The sequence below is a fragment of the Rhinoraja longicauda genome, chromosome 16 (assembly GCF_053455715.1).
Source record: "Rhinoraja longicauda isolate Sanriku21f chromosome 16, sRhiLon1.1, whole genome shotgun sequence".
Classification (NCBI taxonomy): Eukaryota; Metazoa; Chordata; class Chondrichthyes; order Rajiformes; family Arhynchobatidae; genus Rhinoraja; species Rhinoraja longicauda.
In genome coordinates this window covers 11448894-11466926 of record NC_135968.1, presented here as the reverse complement: position 1 = coordinate 11466926, position 18033 = coordinate 11448894, and the positions used below count along the sequence as shown (strand labels likewise).

The following is an 18033-nucleotide window of genomic DNA, read 5'->3' as shown; positions in this document are numbered from 1 at the left end:
GGTCCGAAATGTTGTTTTTGACCAGATTATTTCCTGTAAATGGTAAATAGTTGCACCCACTTGTTTTTTGCAGGAATGTACAGAAAGAAGATCGCATACCGATGGCAGAAGAATACAATGAGTACAAACACATAAAAGCCAAGCTTCGATTGTTGGAGGCGCTCATCACTAAACTCGATGGCTCAAAAACTTCTTAAAAGAGAGTTCTTAAAAAAGAAATCTTTCTTTGAACACTGTTTTCTCATCCTGGCAGCAAGCAGAGGAAGTTATTCAATCTACCCCCCCACCCCCCTACCCTCCTAAAGCTCCTGAATATTTCAAGCTTGCATTTGTGCCATAGAAACTCTTGGCTGCACTTTATTAACTACTGACATCTCTACATTGCAACAGTGACAGCGAGAAGGATCACAAAAGTTGCTGAGCAACTAGTGAAAGTCACCGTTACTAAAGGACAAAACTTTTCAAGATGCACTGATATTTTTGAGCAGCTAGCTTTGAGAATTTTATTAAATAGAACATTGTTTATCAATGTTTGAATTAATTTCTGGCGGGAGAGATGTTTTGGATGGACACAATTATTGATGGTCTCTGTTTGAGACACCATAGCACTTTATTTTTATCATTGTGGACTGAAAAGGGAGGATCGTGTACAGTGATAAAAGCCTGCATATTACTCAAGTTTTTTTTGTGATGATTTCAGGTTATATATTAAGTAGTTGCTTGCAGTTTAAATACAATCAAAGATTATTATTGCTTGATAATGGAAGAAATTCAAATTGTATAGTTGTTTGGACACAATCCCTATTCTCGAGATCATTTAAAGATGCAATTATTTAATCCATTTTAAAGTCACTTAATACCTGGGGTTACCATAACTTATACCGTTCACTGAATATGTTGTCATTTATATTTTTGGATAGAATACTAAAAAATGTTTGTAATGTTTTGTAAGTTTCATAATTTTCATAAATTACATTCTGAAACACTAATATTTTTGCATGCATAATATTCCTGCAGTGCTTTATGGATCTATGTGCATTATGTAATGATTGTCTTAAACTGCCCCAATCAATCCTTTCAAAAGATGCATGTGGACAAGGAAAGACAAGGAAAGTTTGGGCCATCTTACTTTGGGCCATCTTACTTTGGGCCATCTTACTTGGAGGGGACGGCGCAGTGGTAGAGCTGTTGCCTTACAGCGCTAGAAACACGGGTTCCATTCTGACTACGGGTGCTGTCTGTATGGAGATTGCATATTCTCCCTGTGGGACCGCATGGGTTTTCTCCGGGTGCTCCAGTTTCCTCCCACACTCCAAAGACGTACAGGATTGTGGGTTAATTGGCTTTGGTAAGTTGTAAAATTGTCACGAGTGTGTAGGTTAGTGTACGCTGGTCGGCATGGCCTCTTTGGGCCGAAGGGCCTGTTTCCCCTCTGTATCTCTAAAGTCTAAAGACTTTATCACTGTTTTATTTTAAGTAGCTCCTTGACTAGCTCATTACAGCCCTCTCCTTAGTTAGGAATTAGCCATGAAATTATGCACCAAGTTGCCATTATACATTTGAACCACAGTTCCATATAATAATATCTTGCCCACTCTAAAGTCCCTCTTCTAATGCATAACATATCTTCTCTTTAGTAATGTCTCATTTTCTCGGTTGAACCTTAATATTTAGAAATTTTAGCAATGATATTTAAAGTTTTTGTCAGATACCTTGTGGAAATAGCTCGTTGCGACAAGGTTTTCTTCAGTCCACTTAGAATGACTCCTTCAAATAGAAATTCTTGACTGCTGTTCAGGGTTGGTGTTGTACAGATAATCTTAAAGTTGATCTTGGTAATGAATTCCACCATTTTCTGCTCGGAATGTAAAACCATTAGCTGAATCTCATGCTTTTTAGCATTTTAATAGGGCCTCCCTCGTGCTCACGATCTCCATCAGCATAAATCGGATCTTATATTTTGAGCCCATGTATGTCACTGACATTCATATCATTGATATTGGCTCGATCTTTCAGCTGATCGACAAACTATGCAGTTCCTCTGGCCTTACCTGGAATATGTCCCGAGATATGAACTTCACAGCTCCTACTAGATTGTCCCAATGCTGAACAAGGTTGTTCCAGTTTGAAATGACTTGAGCCACCCCAGAATTGCCTTTGTAGCTGGTTAAACCACGACTCGAAGCTTACCAGTCATTAAAAACTCTGGTTGCATGAGGAGGATGTCTTGGTTTCTGACACACTATTTTAAAAACTTTTAAATTGCTTTATTGCCACAATTAACATGAATAAAATTCACAGCAGAAAGTCTGGATACAGTTTTAAAGATGAAAATTAATTAAGTTTAAAACAGTCAACCTCAATAACATGAAAATCTACTTTATGTGGAATAAAAATGTAAAAATTTAAATTTGCATAGGCAAATCTAACTAATGCAGTCAGTGTAAGATTCAATTTTGGGGCTAATGATTGTCTAATTTGAATTTATTATATATAATGAAAGCAGCAGTTGCACCTCCCCATCTCATATTTTCTTGTAGAGTTTATAATGTGCATTGTTTAAAAAAAAATTATATTTGTGAGGTTTATCCTGAAATTTCAAATAACATTTATTAAAAGGGGAGTTGTGGGCTCACAGGAGGTCAAGTTTGGCTGCTTTTGGCGGGGGAAATCATACACATTGTATAGGTATGTGTTCTTTGTGTACTTATTGGGTTGAGGAGGGATGGAGAGAGGGAGAGAGACATTGCCCTGGTGATCTCCATTTGCATATCCTTTCAAAACTCTTGCATTTTAAAAAGATCTACGCATCCCTTGGCACTTGGAGCTGCTAAAACCATTAAGCCTATCTAACTTTTAACATTCTGTTGGTGCTACCACATTAAAATTTTCAAAGTCTAGATGAGGTATCGTTGTGCATTTGAAGACTATTTTAATGTTTATTTGAACTGAAGACAGACACAAAATGCTGGAGCAACTCAGCGGGACAGGCAGCATCTCTGGAGAAAAGTAATGGTGACGTTACGGGTCGAAACCCTTCTTCGGTCTGAAGAAGGGTCTCAACCCGAAATGTCACCCATTCCTTTTCTCCAAAGATGCTGCCTGATCTGCTGAGTTACTGCAGCATTTTGCATCTAAATTCAGTTTAAACCAGCATCTGCAGTTCCTTCCTACACATTTATTTGAACTGAGCTCATTTGGAATGCATTTTGCAATTCTAAATGAATGTACAGAAATTTAAAATCTTTATAATACGTCATCAAAAATTTAGTCACCAGAAATATTTGTTGAATTGGAACTTCTATGTAAAATTGAACAAATATTTAAATTTGCCTGCTTGGTTCAGGTATTATTAACAGAAGCAACGCAAAGTGTAGCTTTATCATTGGATGGAAGCATTTATTTTAAATCTTACTGGCAGTGTAAGAATTTAACTCGGGTTGTACAATTGGAACCACAATCTATAATTCCTCTTTTTATTTCAACAGATAAAGACATCTGATTTGTGAGGAAAGTTTCAAATGCAGTGTTAAGTTAGTTGCCACTCTTAAAATTATAACTGTTGTTTTGAAAAGATTCACCCCGCTCTCCCTCCTTCCTCTCAGAACATTCAATAGCCGTGGTCACTGATGCAAACAGTATATGCATTCTTTTTTAAAGAACGTAAATTGTTTGCTTTACACAATGTCACTCGTATTTCTTTGCAGGCGACTGTTTATCAAATTGTGTATGTTTGCAAAAAGAAGAATTGATACAAATCTTAAGATCAGTGTTGGAATGTAATAAATAAGATAGGTAATAACTGCATTTTACAAGCATTTAATTTTTCATAACTCAAATTACTACAAAAATGTTCTATAGTTAAGCATACACTGCACTGTAAATCTTTGAAGAGTACAAATACAAATATTTTTCTATTGTATTACGTTTATTTTCTTCAAATACAGCAATTTTAAATGTTTTGTAACGACCATTAACTTCTGTAATTAATTGTGTCAGATATTGTATTTCTCTTGCAAGATAAGGTTATGCTGCAAAAGCACCTCCATGCTTGTTCCTATTGGTAGTAGTCTATTTTGTTAAATATCTCTTAGAACACTATACAAGATAACATCTTTGCTTTGCAAGAGCATGTAACATTAATTATTTTCTTTTAAAGCAAAGCATTATTGTAATTCTTAAAGCGGGAACTTGTGATTATTAGCTTTTATTTTGAACTTTGCAACAACATTACCAAGTATCTCACCAGAAACATACATTTACATATTTCAGTAAGTGAAACAACTAGCTGTAAGCTTTTGATGAAAGGCTGCACAATATGCTTCAAGAGGGAAAAAAAATAGAATAACAGTGAAAACGATATTAATGTCACAGGTGTGGAACTGTGCGCTTTCAGTTAACGTCCAACACTAATATTACAGGTCTTGCAGCTAGGATCTTTTTTTGCATTTGCTGTGGACAGGCTCATCAACTGATGGCCACGGATCTCAGCCACGGTGCCATGAGAGAGATCCACAGGGTCAGTGTAGATTATTTCTAAAATGGCATCCTGAACATGATGGTAAACTGGCCCACCATCCTCCTCGGTGCATGTCAGGAATTTGTTGTCTGCCTTGTCCAGCTGAGGAAGTCGTACCTTGCAGAACTCATCTCCCGCCGATCCCACCGGCGCGATAACAAGGATAATATAGTGGTAAGCCGTATACATACAATAAAAATCTCCAAAGTAGAGGTTTGTGTTTTGGTTGAAGAGTTTGTCAGCAGGGATCTGATAGCGAAATCTGCCGTAAGGTGAGTCGTGTGGAGGTTTCCCCGTGTTGAATTCAATGTTGCAGCTAAAGAAAATGCCTTCCAGTTTTGCACTGATGGGGGAACCGTGACTGCCACTGTTATCCTTGGAGGACGGTTGCATTATTGTTCCATGTTTCTCCCTGAAAGTGATTTTTATGTAATTAATACAACTTATCTTTCACAAGTACTAAGCAGTAACTATTACTGATTGTTGATTGTCATGACTTGCAATGCTGGAACATATGATTTGTCCTTTTTGTCACTAAATTGTTGGAAAAGGATCACTGGGCACCTTTTGATGCACATACCAGAATTTCTCTGTAGATTTAATTACTCATGCCTGCAAAAATTGGTAATATAAGTATTGTATTTTCCATCTTTGGCCACCTTTCCGATCACTTGACCCACCTACCAATTCACTACTTAGCTATTATTGAGCAGATGTAGTCCTATTTAATAGTCAACAGTGCAGCTTTTATACATTATCAGCAAGATGTCAGAGAATGCAAAGAGAACGAAAGCCTTAGAAGCTGAACTCAATGTTTGTAATTTACTTATTTTTCAGGATGTGGGCATTGTTGGTGAGGTCAGCAGTTATTGTCCATCCCCAATTGTCTCTGAAAGGAGTCGTAAAGGCAGACTGAGTAAGGATGGCAGGTATACTTGCAGGGTATTAGAGAATCATTGTATCCACAGTGGACTGCCATAATCATAGACCACATTGGAATCACATTTTTCCTCACTGTTGAACCAGAATATTTCAGTGACCTCAATTGAGAAACTCAGCTTTCAGGTTAATTGCAGATCATCTTTTCTCAGGCCAAATAGTCCATCCACATGATGCCAAGTTAAAGAGCCTGCACCAATAACCCCTTCCCGGACTGCAGACGCTGGTTTACACCAAAGATAGACACAAAATGCTAGAGTAACTCAGCGGGTCAGGCAGCATCTCTGGAGAAAAGGAATAGGTGACGTTTCGGGTCGAGACCCTTCTTCAGACCAAAGAAGGGTTTCGACCTGAAACATCACTATTCCTTTTCTCCAGAAATGCTCCCTGACCTGCTGCATTACTCCAGCAATCTGTATCTATCCCCTTCCCAGATCTGGCTTAAATCTATATCCCAAGTGAAAAGCTCCCTTCCCCTTTGGGCAGACTCCCAGTGAAGACATAATATCCCTTAAACCTAAGAACGATGCACTCATAGGTTCACATTTGAGCCAACCTTGCACTACAGTGTCTACATCAAATTACCACCTCTGTTTGTACCATTTGAGTTGCAAATCAAATGATACAAACGGCGATGGTAATTTGATGTAAACTCCGTACTGTTATGGTAATTTCCCAAAATCTTGTACTGTGCAAGTAGGTGCACTGATTTTGAATTAAGAAACATCAGATCGAAGGGCTCAGCTGGCTAATTCAAAGTGATTATTTCTTTGGAGAAATAAGACTTGACAGAAATCATTTAACTCCAAGAAATGTATTACTCCAAGAAAAGTCAAGGATGCCTCAATATCCTGCAGGGAGAGAAAAAGAATGGAAGCTCAAATCAAACATTCCAGAGCAAATGAGTTCCTACAGTAAAGAGATGACTGGTGCCTCAAGCATAAAGTACTCTGTGAAGGGAGGGGGAAATTCCGAGCAAATTGGCAATACAGAAGATTTGGGGATCTTATCCAAGCATTAGTAACCTGTGGAATTCATACCATATTCAAGGCAATTTCTGAGCAGTCTAGAAATGGGAAAGATCCTGACAACATTGCATGAGGAGAGGGCCAAGCAGGAGAGACACTAAAGAATACTGTATGTGCGAGACACAACTCAGCATTCCTGAATTAGATTACCAATTCCAGTGGATGCTACTGAGAGTACTTGCAGATGGTAGGGAGGGGCGGTGGGGAGGTGGAAGGGGGGGGGAAGAAAGAAAGAGAATTGTGACAGAAGGAATTTGGTTCCCTCAAATGTATGTGCTAATACAAGCTGCAAAAATCCAGAAAATTCGACATTACCTAGATTACATGCAGTCTATCTAAGTTGGCTTCAATGGACCAAATATTTCTTAATATATTTTGCTGTGGAACGGCACGGTGGCACAGCGGTAGAGTTGCTGCCTTACAGTGAATGTAGACCCGGGTTCAATCCCGACTACAGGTGCTGTACTGTACGGAGTTTATACGTTCTCCCCGTGACCTGCGTGGGTTTTCTCCGAGATCTTCAGTTTCCTCCCACACTCCAAAGACGTCCAGGTTTGTAGGTTAATTGGCTAGGCAAATGTAAAAATTGTCCCTAGTGGGTGTAGGATAGTGTTAATGTGCGGGGATCGCTGGGTGGCGCGGACCCGTTGGGCCGAAGGGCCTGTTTCTGCGCTGTATCTCTAAATCTAAATCTAAATCTAAACCAAGAACAGTTCTTCCATGTAGAAACAAGGAACTGCAGATACTGGTTAATACACAAAGTGCTGGCGTAACTCAGCAGATCAGTTAGCATCTCTGGAGGACATGGATAGATGATGTTATGGGTCAAAACCCTTCTTCAGACTGATTGTAGGGAGAGCTTCTAGCTTTCTTCTCTCTCCCTCCCCCCTTCAATCAGTCAGAAGAATGGTCTCGACCCATAACATCACCCATCCATGTACTCGAGAAACGTTGCCGGACCTACTGAATTACCCCAGCAAAGTGTCCAAAGTTTCACAGTTCTCTAATGCTTGGGTAAGATCCCCACAATTGCCAGTTTGCTCGGTATTTCCCTCTCCGCTTCCAGAGCAATTTGTAACAGATTTCCATGCTCTACAACCCCAATGAAGGTCCCTATATTGTGTTCTCTCCTGCCATTCAGTACTTAGGTGATCTGAACCTTACTGTAAGTTAGAATACTGTTGGCAGTTTATTAAGTGGCCCAATATGGGATTCAATGAGAAAATAATAAACAGATGAATTAATCATAATCACATTATCTTCTTGAAAAAAATCAAGTTAAAGTTAAATTCATGTATATTTAGTGTGCGAGTGTATAAATGATGCTTGAATATCTAGAATCCTCCTTCCCTGAGAAAGAGGATTGTTATATTTTTGGAATTTTTACATGTATTAGGCAATAATAGATCAGGAAAAACCATAATTAAAACATTTTGCAGTTTCCCTCTACAGTCATTTTCTGAACTAAGTAGACAGACATTTTGCATAATTTAGTCACCAATTTAAAGATTTCTAAAAGCATTTTCACTTCTTTAGTTACATGAGGACACAATTAAAGTTAAATTTATTTGTTCTTAGTACATCCGAATTTTTAGATTATTCACAATTTAGGTATATGCCTTGCTTAAAGTTCAGCCATAAATATTTATGGATATGGGGAGTGTTTATTTTCTCCCAATTATATCAATTTTTAAGGTGCTGATTAGCAATTTTAAGAATCTGAAGAAGGGTCTTGACCCGAAACGTCACCCATTCCTTCTCTCCCGAGATGCTGCCTGACCTGCTGAGTAACTCCAGCATTTTGTGAATAAAGCAATTTTAAGATGTTGATTAGCATTCTAAATAAAATGGTGTCATATTAAACTGCAATTTTAATAATAAACATGATTTTTCTTACTGAACATAATCAAAGTATTCTTTGTGCTGGTTACGGTAGAAAACTGAAAACTTCAACATCCGTCCTGAAATTGCTTCTGCTTTTTCCATCAATTGTGTTAGGTGAACTTTGGAATAGTCTGCAGGAAAAAAATAAAAGGCTTTCTATTAGTGGTATTGCAATGTTACAGTTTTATTTCAAATACAATAATTGTTATGCAAGATAAATATTATTTAGCCAAATACATATGAAAACAATCACCTTCCGGGTGCAAACTTTCAAATTAACTTTTAGTCGAAGGCTTTTTCTGGTGTATTAAAATATTGGGCATATTCATGCTTTTCTTTAAATTTACTTCTCAGATACTTTTCATGCTTATCAAATAGCTGTGATCAAGATTTTAAGAATGTTGAAATGTGGATTTTTTGGATTGGTCCAGCACAGACAAGGTTCAGAAGGCCTCCACATTAAACCGAATGTTGTAAACTATATGCAATATATCACAATTCAGACTTTAGAACACCAAAGTGTTCATTTAGCCTGTCACGAGTGTGACAGATTTTCAATTTGTTGCCTGGGCAAAAATAAAACTGATGTTATGGAATTCATTGTGGCATAGCTGTGTTATAGATTACTGTGCAGACATAGCCTGATTTCACTGTCATTGAAAAATGGGAATGAATTGTGCAAAATTGGTTGTATCACAAAATGCTGGAGTAACTCAGCAGGTCAGGCAGCATCGAGGAGAGAGGGAATGGGTGACGTTTCGGGTCGAGACCCTTCTTCAGACAGGATACCTTCAGAAGAGATACCTTCGATTTGTACCAGCATCTGCAGTTATTTTCCTACACCCTCTCTCCTAGATGCTGCCTGACCTGCTGAGTTACTCCAGCATTTTGTGATCCCTTCGATTTGAACCAGCATCTGCAGTTATTTTCCTACACAACGTGCAAAATTGGTTCCTCCCTATGCTGTTGGATAGATTCCTAGATCACAACACACTGGCATCTTGCTTTCACCTCAATCTTTTACCAAGGTCTCAGTTTCCCGTAGATGTGCTGACTCCTGTTTTGAAGTTCACTGCAGTGCAGTTTTTCCTGCACTGAACTGTTCTGCTGATGCGCTGGTTGCGACTCAGTCAGCTTTCACCTCTACCTTGTTTTTACCATTGTCCTTTAAGCTTTTCGGATACTATGTTCTTTTTCTGGGCAAACATAAACTTCTTTTCCACTGCTTCCACAGGTGATTTATTGCCAGCTTATGATCCATACTTTACTCCTCTCATGGACAGTGGATAATTTTCTTCCCCAATGATAATTGAATTATCCATAAGTTTATGTCATAGGAGCAGAATGCGGCTATTCGGTCCATCGAGTAACTCTGCCATTTAATCATGACTGATCTATCTTTCCTTTCCCTCTCAACCCCATTCTCCTTTGACACCCTTACTAATTAGAATTACTAATTAGAACCCTTACTAATAAGAATCTGTAAATCTCTGCTTTAAAAATACCCAAGGCTTGACCTTCACAACTGTCAGTGGCAATGAATTCCGCAGATTCACCACGCTCTAGCTAAATAAACTCCTCCTCATCTCCTTTCTGAAGGCGTGTCCTTTCATTCCAAGGCTGTGCCCTCCGCTTCTAGACTCTCCCACGAGTGGAAATATCCTCTCCAAATCCACTCTATCCAGCTCTTTCATTATCCATCACCAGTTAAAAAAAAAAATCTAAAATAGTAATCTCCATTCTATCTGAGCAACCGGAGCGGGTCACAGAAATTCTGGGATTAATAAAAACTAGATATTAATACTTTGCAGATACTGTCCAGGATTTTCTTCTTCCGAGTTCTGCAGCTGCTAACAAGATTCAAGATAGCTTTATTTGTCATCCAATATTGGACGAAATTCAGTCACCCACAGTCCAACAATAAAAGCATTAAATAAGCATTAAAATTACACAACCCCAAAAAACCCCCAAAACACAGTCCAACAATAAAAGCATTAAATAGGCATTCAAATTACACAACCCCAAAAACCCCCAAAACACAGCCCAACAATAAAAGCATTAAATATGCATTCAAATTACACAACCCCAAAACCCCCAAAAACACAGTCCAACAATAAAAGCATTAAATAGGCATTCAAATTACCCAACCCCAAAAACACACAAAAAAAGAAACATCCATCAAAGAAACATCCATCACAGTGAGTCTCCTCCAGTCCTCTCCTCACTGTGATGGAAGGCCACAATGTCTTTCCCTTCTCCTGCCGTCCTCTCCCGCTGTCAGTTGTTGTGGTTGCAGGCCGCGCCGGACGGTCCGCAGCGGGCCGAGCCCAAGGCGAGTCGCAGCCGCTCCCGCAGCCTCCGAAGACGGCCGGCTCCGCCGATGATAAGTCCGATCCGGGGGCAGGCGAACACGCTGTCGCTGCCGCTGTTGTTGCACGTCGGGGCGGTCGTGGCTCCCGACATTGAAGCCCCCGCCCAGCAGAGAAATATCCCGCGGCATATCTTAGGCCGCGCCGGACGGTGAAATGTCCTCGACCCAAGCCCCGCGATCCGGGGCGGGTGAACCCGCTGCCGCTGCCGGAGCTCCCGATGTCGGCATCCACGCGGCCCGAGCCTAAGGCGAGTCGCAGCCGCACCCGCAGCCTCCGAGGACGGCCGGCTCCGGTGATGGTAAGTCCGATCCGCGGGCTCTGCGAACCAGAGCCCTGGAGGCAGCCAGCTCCAGGAGTTGGGCCGATGGTAGGCCGCAGCAGGAACGGAGACACGGCCCAGAAAACAAAGGTCGGGTCTCCGTTCGGAAGGGACACATATTTACAATGTCACAGTTCCCCCCCTCCCCCCACATACACACATAGTACACAAACACAAAAACACCACATCACAACTACAATTAAGACAAAAAAAACAACAAAAACACAAAGACAAATGGACCGCAGGTGAGCCGCAGCTGCTAGGGCAGTGCCGCCATTTTGGAAACAATGGAAATCTTGCTGGGTAGGTTTCTGGTTGACCAGCCGTGATAGTGTAACTGGCCAGTTTCTAGTCAGCAGGCCCTAATGGTGTGCCTGGTCACGTTGTTAACACTTGCACAGGCCAGGTGAGGTTTAGTTTAGAGATAAAGTGTGGAAATAGGCCTTTCGGCCTAACAGACCATCACTCGCCCATATATTAGTTCGATGTTATCCCATCCTACACAATAGGGGCAATTTACAGAAGCCAAATAACTTACAAACCTACACGTTTTTGGAGTGTGGGAGGAAACTGGAGCACCCAGAGAAAACCCATGCAATCACAAGGAGAATGTACAAACTCTGCACAGATTGCACCGTAGTCAGGATGGGACTCGGGTCTCTGGCGCTATGAAGCAGCAGCTCTACCGCAGCGCCACTGTGCCGCCAAGTGGTCGGAGTTTTCATGGACATCTTCATTCTCTCACAACCACGGTCGAGGACCCCACCGACTGAAAAAGCACATCCATAATATCGATGTCCAAGAAGGAGCAAGGTGACGTGCCCCAATGACTATTGACTGGCGGCACTCAGGCCCAGTGAGCTCAAGTGCTTCGAGAGATTAGTTATGATGCATATCAACTCCTACCTTAGTCAGAACCCAATACAATTCTCCATCCGCCAAAACAGATCAACAGTACTTGTAATCTCGTTTGCTTTCCACCCTGCAATGGACTACTTGGACAGTAAGATCACATTCGGCTGTTGTTTACTTATTACAGTTTGGTGTTCAACACCATCATCCTCTCTAAATTTATTGCCAAACTCAGGGAGTTGGATTTCTGCTCATCCCCATGCAATTGAATCCTCAGCTTCCTCATTGGCAAACCTCAATCAGTACAAATTAGCAACAATACTTCCTCATCTATGACTATAGCGGCAACTTTAGTCCTTCCCAATAAAGTCCTTAAGCTTGACGAAGGAGCGGAGCGAGATTTCTTGACGCAAAAACCACAACAGAGAGATCTTCACGATTTCAGTTTAGTTAGTCGTTTATTGAAGTAGCAATACAAACAAATTAGTATATCTCCCTTCGTATAACTTCTGATAAGAACTTAATATCTCAGTTGTTGGCAATGTTGGCAAGACCTAGGAACTGGTTGTTGACTTCAGTGAGGGAAAGCAGAGCAGATCCATAACCTGTCTTCATCAACGGGATGGCAGTGGACAGAATTTACAGGCTCAAGTTCCTCGGCATACAATTCTTTGAAGATCTGTCCTGGGCCCAGCACATTGATGCAATCACAGACAATGCCCATTAACACTTCTGATTCCTTAGACGATTGAACTGATTCAGTATATCACTGAATACCCTATTGAGATTCTACAGTTGGACAGTAGAGAGCATGCTGAGTGGTTGCATCAACCATTGCCAGGATCAGTAATTCGACAGCCCAAAAATTAAGAAGGCTGCAGAAAGTGGTGGATGTTGCCAGTTCCATAATTGGTATCAACCTCCCCATCATTGTAGGGATATACAAAAAATATTGCCTCAAAAAGGCAGCTAATATCATCAAAGACCCACAGCAGGCTGTCATCTCGTTGCTACCTTTGAGATGGTACAGGCACTCGAGAACCATGACCTCCAGGTTCAAGAGCAGATTCTTCCCATCAATTATCAGGCTCTTGAATTGCACTGCTCAACCTTTATCACAACCCTATCTCAGCAATGATCTACTGTGGACTGTGTTTTGGTTGTACTATGTACTTTGGTTTGCACTATTATAGTCTGGTTACCTAGTATTACTGATCATTTATTGTATTATTGATTTTTTTTCTGTATTTATTTGTTGTGTTATTGCATTAATGAGCCCGTAAAGCTGAAACATGTAAGAATTTCATTGTTCTGTTTCCTGTACTTATAACAATAAAACACTTTCATCTCATTAGTCATTCATCAATATTTGATGCAGTGGTAGATAGGGCTGCAAAGTCACATTGGAGGGGTTACTGAAGAGTTGATCTTGTGACTGCATGTTTCTGAGTAGGGTTATTATATATAATGTTGAAAAATTCAAATACCACTTTACCTGCAGTGCAGAATTCCACAACTTCACTCCAGTCAGAAACAGCATAATCTCCATCACCTTGCTTTGAGGCAGTCTGAACAGCTACAGTGTATTCTGTTCTGGGACTCAAGAACCAGTGACCACGCACAGTCATTGGCAAAGGAACTGCTTTGGCCACCAGTTTTGTCGGAACATCCTGCAAAATAAAATGAAATTGCGATCCGTCAAATAAACTAAGCATTAATAGGACAGCAAAATGCTCATGATTAAAACTATATTTCCTTAAGTTACAAAAAAGTTAATCGCAGAAACTAATATCTAAGATTTTTGCAATCCTTATTCAAAATTTGGTTCCCAAAACAATGACTATGAATGCAACACCACTGAGTGTCATACACACTCCATGATGAAGTACTGAAACTTCTGGAATTTCATTGTGTGTTTTCATGTCATCTTGAATTATGTGGAAGCTATAGCAGGAAACTCCCAGGTTTAACTGAAAGCAAGAACCAAGTTCCACTTCTTGGGAAAGCTGCCCAACCACTACTTCTCAGCACTCCGAACGAGGGTTAGAAACATAGAAACATAGAAAATAGGTGCAGGAGTAGGCCATTCGGCCCTTAGAGCCTGCACCGCCATTCAATATGATCACGGCTGATCATCCAATTCAGTATCCCGTACCTGCCTTCTCTCCATACCACCTGATCCCTTTAGCCACAAGGGCCACATCTAACTCCCTCTTAAATATAGCCAATGAACTGGCCTCAACTACCCTCTGTGGCAGAGAATTCCACAGATTCACCACTCTCTGTGTGAAAAAAAACTTTCTCATCTCGGTCCTAAAAGACTTCCCCCTTATCCTTAAACTGTGACCCCTTGTTCTGGACTTCCCCAACATCGGGAACAATCTTCCTGCATCTAGCCTGTCCAACCCCTTAAGAATTTTGTAAGTTTCTATAAGATCCCCCCTCAATCTTCTAAATGGATCACATGCACGCAAAATAGAGCCGTTTAACTTGGCATCATGTTTGGTACAGATATTGTGGGCCGTACTGTGCTGTTTCATGATCTACATTCAATAGATGTCGCACTTCACAGTGTGCAATAATGCTCACTCAATCTTGTGAGACGCCCTCAAAGGAGTGAAAAAGTGACAAAAATGATCAGGAACAACACTGCTGAACATAGGTCTGGGTGGTTTCATGTGACTGGAGAGCGTGGCTAACAAGAACTAAAATCCCGCACCTTCCTATTTCACTGAGAGAATAAATTGACAGCAAAAAGGTGGAAATTGTAGGAAATTTGGAATATAGTGTCATTATAGCAGCTTCATTGTTAATCCCCCAATCCCTACCACGTGAAAGATGCAGATTCCACCAGATCCTAAGTTGTCCACTTCCACTGTCATGTGAACAAGAGTTATGGTTTTTATGGGAGTAAAATTTACAGCCCAGGTGGTCTGTTAACAGCAGTCTTGAGTAATGCATTTATTATATTTGATGGAGCAATTGTTACCTGAATTGGCTTTTAACATAGGCAACGAGACAAACTTGAAAAAATTATCATAAGCACGAGCTCAAACATAAAATAGGCTAACTGTAAATTATAATTCTTGTATATAAATTTCAAAAGTTTAATGTTTACCTGCTACTTTCCTCAACCTTTATTGCTACTGATTTGCATCACAAACTAGTTCATGATATCACCTCTGGACCCCTAGGCTTTTTTTGTGCTTTACATGGAATCAATGCCCTCTTCCTCCTATTGTCCAGTTTAGTTTAGAGATACAGCATGGAAACAGGCCCTTTGGTCCATCGAGTCCACGCCGACCAGCGATCCCCGCACACTTGCACTATTCTACACAAGCTAGGGACAATTTACAATTATACCAAGCCAACTAACCTACAAACCTGTATGTCTTTGGAGTGTGGAGGAAATCGAAGATCTCAGAGAAAACCCACGCCGGTCACGGGGAGAATGTACAAACTCCATACAGACAAGCACCCATAGTCAGAATCGAACCCGGGTCTCTGGCACAATAAGACAGCAATTGTACCGCTGTGCCATCCTTGTCTTTGATTAATTCATTCATTTTTCATCGTCCAATTGCTCCATATTGTCCTATTGCTCAAGGGGGAGTTCTGTTTCTTGATCCTTTTGATATCTTTGGAGTGTATACTACTGTACTCCCATCAAATCAGAAGCTTTTAAAGTTTAGCATTAGGAACAATTGGAGTAACTATACAGATACCATTTCAATTAGGCATCAATGAAACTATATAATTACGATTTAAAAGGAGAAACTGCCTTATCAAGCAGACATCTGACTTTCACTGAAACGAATTTAGAAATACTTAGTAAAACAACTTTAATCTTTGAAACATTAAATAAACATTGTGGCTTTAACTCATGAAGCTAGATACATATTTTCAATTGTATTTTACCTTGTGCTTGAATTTATTGGAATTCTTGGTTTCTTTCTTGTTCAGATCAATAAAGTAATGCGTGATACGATCTTTATATTTTGAATCCATACTCCATGAGATTTTGAAAGAATCACATGTGATGTTGCTTATTTTTATGTTGTGAGGAACAGCAAGCTCTTCCATCTCTGCAATGCCACTATCTTGTGATTTGTTTCCTGTATAAAATATAAGTATTTTTCAAAGTATTAATGACATGGTTACGTGGTTCAGAATAATTTAGTCACCAAGGATTAGCAAGACATTTCCAGATCTCAATTCAAGCAATAAAAATGAACTGCAGACGCTGGTTTAAATCAAAGCTGGACACAAAATACTGGAGTAACTCAGCGGGTCAGGCAGCATCTCTGGAGAAAATGGATAGGTGACGTTTCGGGTCAGGACTAAAGGACGGTCCCGACCAGAAATGTCACCTGTCCATTTTCTCCAAAGATGCGCCTGACCCGCTGAGTTACTTCAGCACTTTGTGTATCTTCCCAATTCAAGCATTTGTCTGCCATCTTGCAAAAACTACGTTTTACCTCTGTTTTCTGCAGAGACCGCTGCTTCCACAACTCCTTGGTTCACTCAACATTTATCACCCAAACCCCCCCCCCTCCCCAGGTACCAGCAATTGCACGAGATCTAATGCCTGCTACTATACCTCCTCCCTCACATCCATCCAGAGACCCCAACAGTCCTCCCAGGTGAGACGGAGGTTCATAATATATTCCTTTATTTGTCCCACAACGGGGAAATTTACAATCATGTAACCCCACCTAATGCATTTAGTGCTCCGAATGTGGCCTCCTTTACATCGGCGAGACTAAGCGTCGACTAGGCGAATGTTTTTTCCATCTTTTGTGCTCAGTCTGCCAAGACCTGCTGGATTTCCCAGTTGCTAACCATTTTTAACTCCCTTACCCATTCTCATACCGACTTTTCTGTCCTGGGGGCTCTCCATTATCCGCCACACACAAACTGAAGGAACAGCACCCCATATTCCTCTCCGGTATAAACATTGCATTCTCCAATTTTAGATATCTAACCTACAAACAATCCCACCCCTTTTACTCCCGCTTTTTCCTTTGCCCCACATGGATACGCGCTCCGTATCTCCCTTTCCCCTCCCTTCCCCCTGCCCACCGTCCCCTTCCACCTATATTCTTTCTTCAGGCCTCACATTTCATGCTCTACTATCCTTATCTCCTTATCCAATACCTTTTGGCTTTCCATCTCTAGCCTATATCCAACAATGTCAACAAAAACACCCCCCCCCCCCCACCTCACCTCTATCCACCCATCACTTGCCAGGCTTTGTCCTGCTCCCACCTCTCTTCAAGCTTTCTCCTCCCTTCCACAGTCAGTCAGAAGAATCCGTCTGAAACATTACCTATTCACATTCTCCATAGATGCTGGCTGACCCGCTGAGTTACTCCAATACATCTGTGTCTATTTATTACAACCGTCCTTTGTAGCCAACATTAACCATTTTCCATAGTCAAAGGCCTTTTTTCCAGATATTCAGCCAAGAAACATATTAAATTTATTTTATCTGGTACTCAGCTTACATTTATGACACAGGAGAAGGACATTCAGCCCATTGGGTCCCTGCTAACTCCCAGGGAACCAATCCTATGAATCCCATGCTCATCACCTTATTTATTTTCGTCCCTGCAACTTAGTCTTTACACAGGTGCCCATCAACTCCTCTTTTTTTATTTTGGCCACTAACTAAATTAAGGGATTATTCATGATATCGAATGAACCTATCAGCAAGTTTCAGGGATAAGGGAGGAATTTGGCGAACCTGGAGGAAATCGATGTCGTCATGATTTAACCCTCATGATTTAATCCTGTGAGCTGTAATGCAGCATCACTAACCAATGCATCACTAATCTGCCCAAATCCTCCTCCAGTCAACCAACCCGGAGAACTGGAACATACACATACACACACACACAAATACATGCAAAAGCATGGATAACATTTTCAAAATTGAAAGCTGAGGCAGCGCAGAGTCAAGTAAAGTTGCAAAAGAGGAAGAACAAAGCTTTAATCGTGTAGTAGATTTGATTATAAGCCTTTTTGGAATCGTATAGGATGGAATTATAGCAATAGTCTTGGACTTAATCAGACAGTGTCTAGGACAGTAATGAAGTCATGGGGTAAGGAAAGTGATTT

The 18033-nt window shown here is 40.6% G+C and overlaps 2 protein-coding genes across 4 annotated transcripts in view; one reads left to right on the top strand and one right to left on the bottom strand.

Annotated features, from left to right (window-relative positions):
• Window positions 1–3021, top strand: part of fam13c (family with sequence similarity 13 member C) — a 48002-nt gene extending 44981 nt beyond the window's left edge. For all 3 annotated transcript variants that reach the window (XM_078413198.1, XM_078413197.1, XM_078413196.1), the window contains one exon: window positions 74–3021. In XM_078413198.1, coding sequence (XP_078269324.1) covers window positions 74–197 — 124 coding nt within the window. In that variant the 3' untranslated portion in view covers window positions 198–3021. The remainder of the gene's footprint in view (window positions 1–73) is intronic.
• Window positions 3022–3089: 68 nt separating this feature from the next.
• Window positions 3090–18033, bottom strand: part of phyhiplb (phytanoyl-CoA 2-hydroxylase interacting protein-like b) — a 44937-nt gene continuing 29993 nt past the window's right edge. Inside the window, exons 2-5 of the mRNA XM_078413199.1 lie at window positions 15832–16028; window positions 13409–13583; window positions 8384–8501; window positions 3090–4931 (exon numbers count right to left, since the gene is read on the bottom strand). Coding sequence (XP_078269325.1) covers window positions 4397–4931; window positions 8384–8501; window positions 13409–13583; window positions 15832–16028 — 1025 coding nt within the window. The 3' untranslated portion in view covers window positions 3090–4396. The remainder of the gene's footprint in view (window positions 4932–8383; window positions 8502–13408; window positions 13584–15831; window positions 16029–18033) is intronic.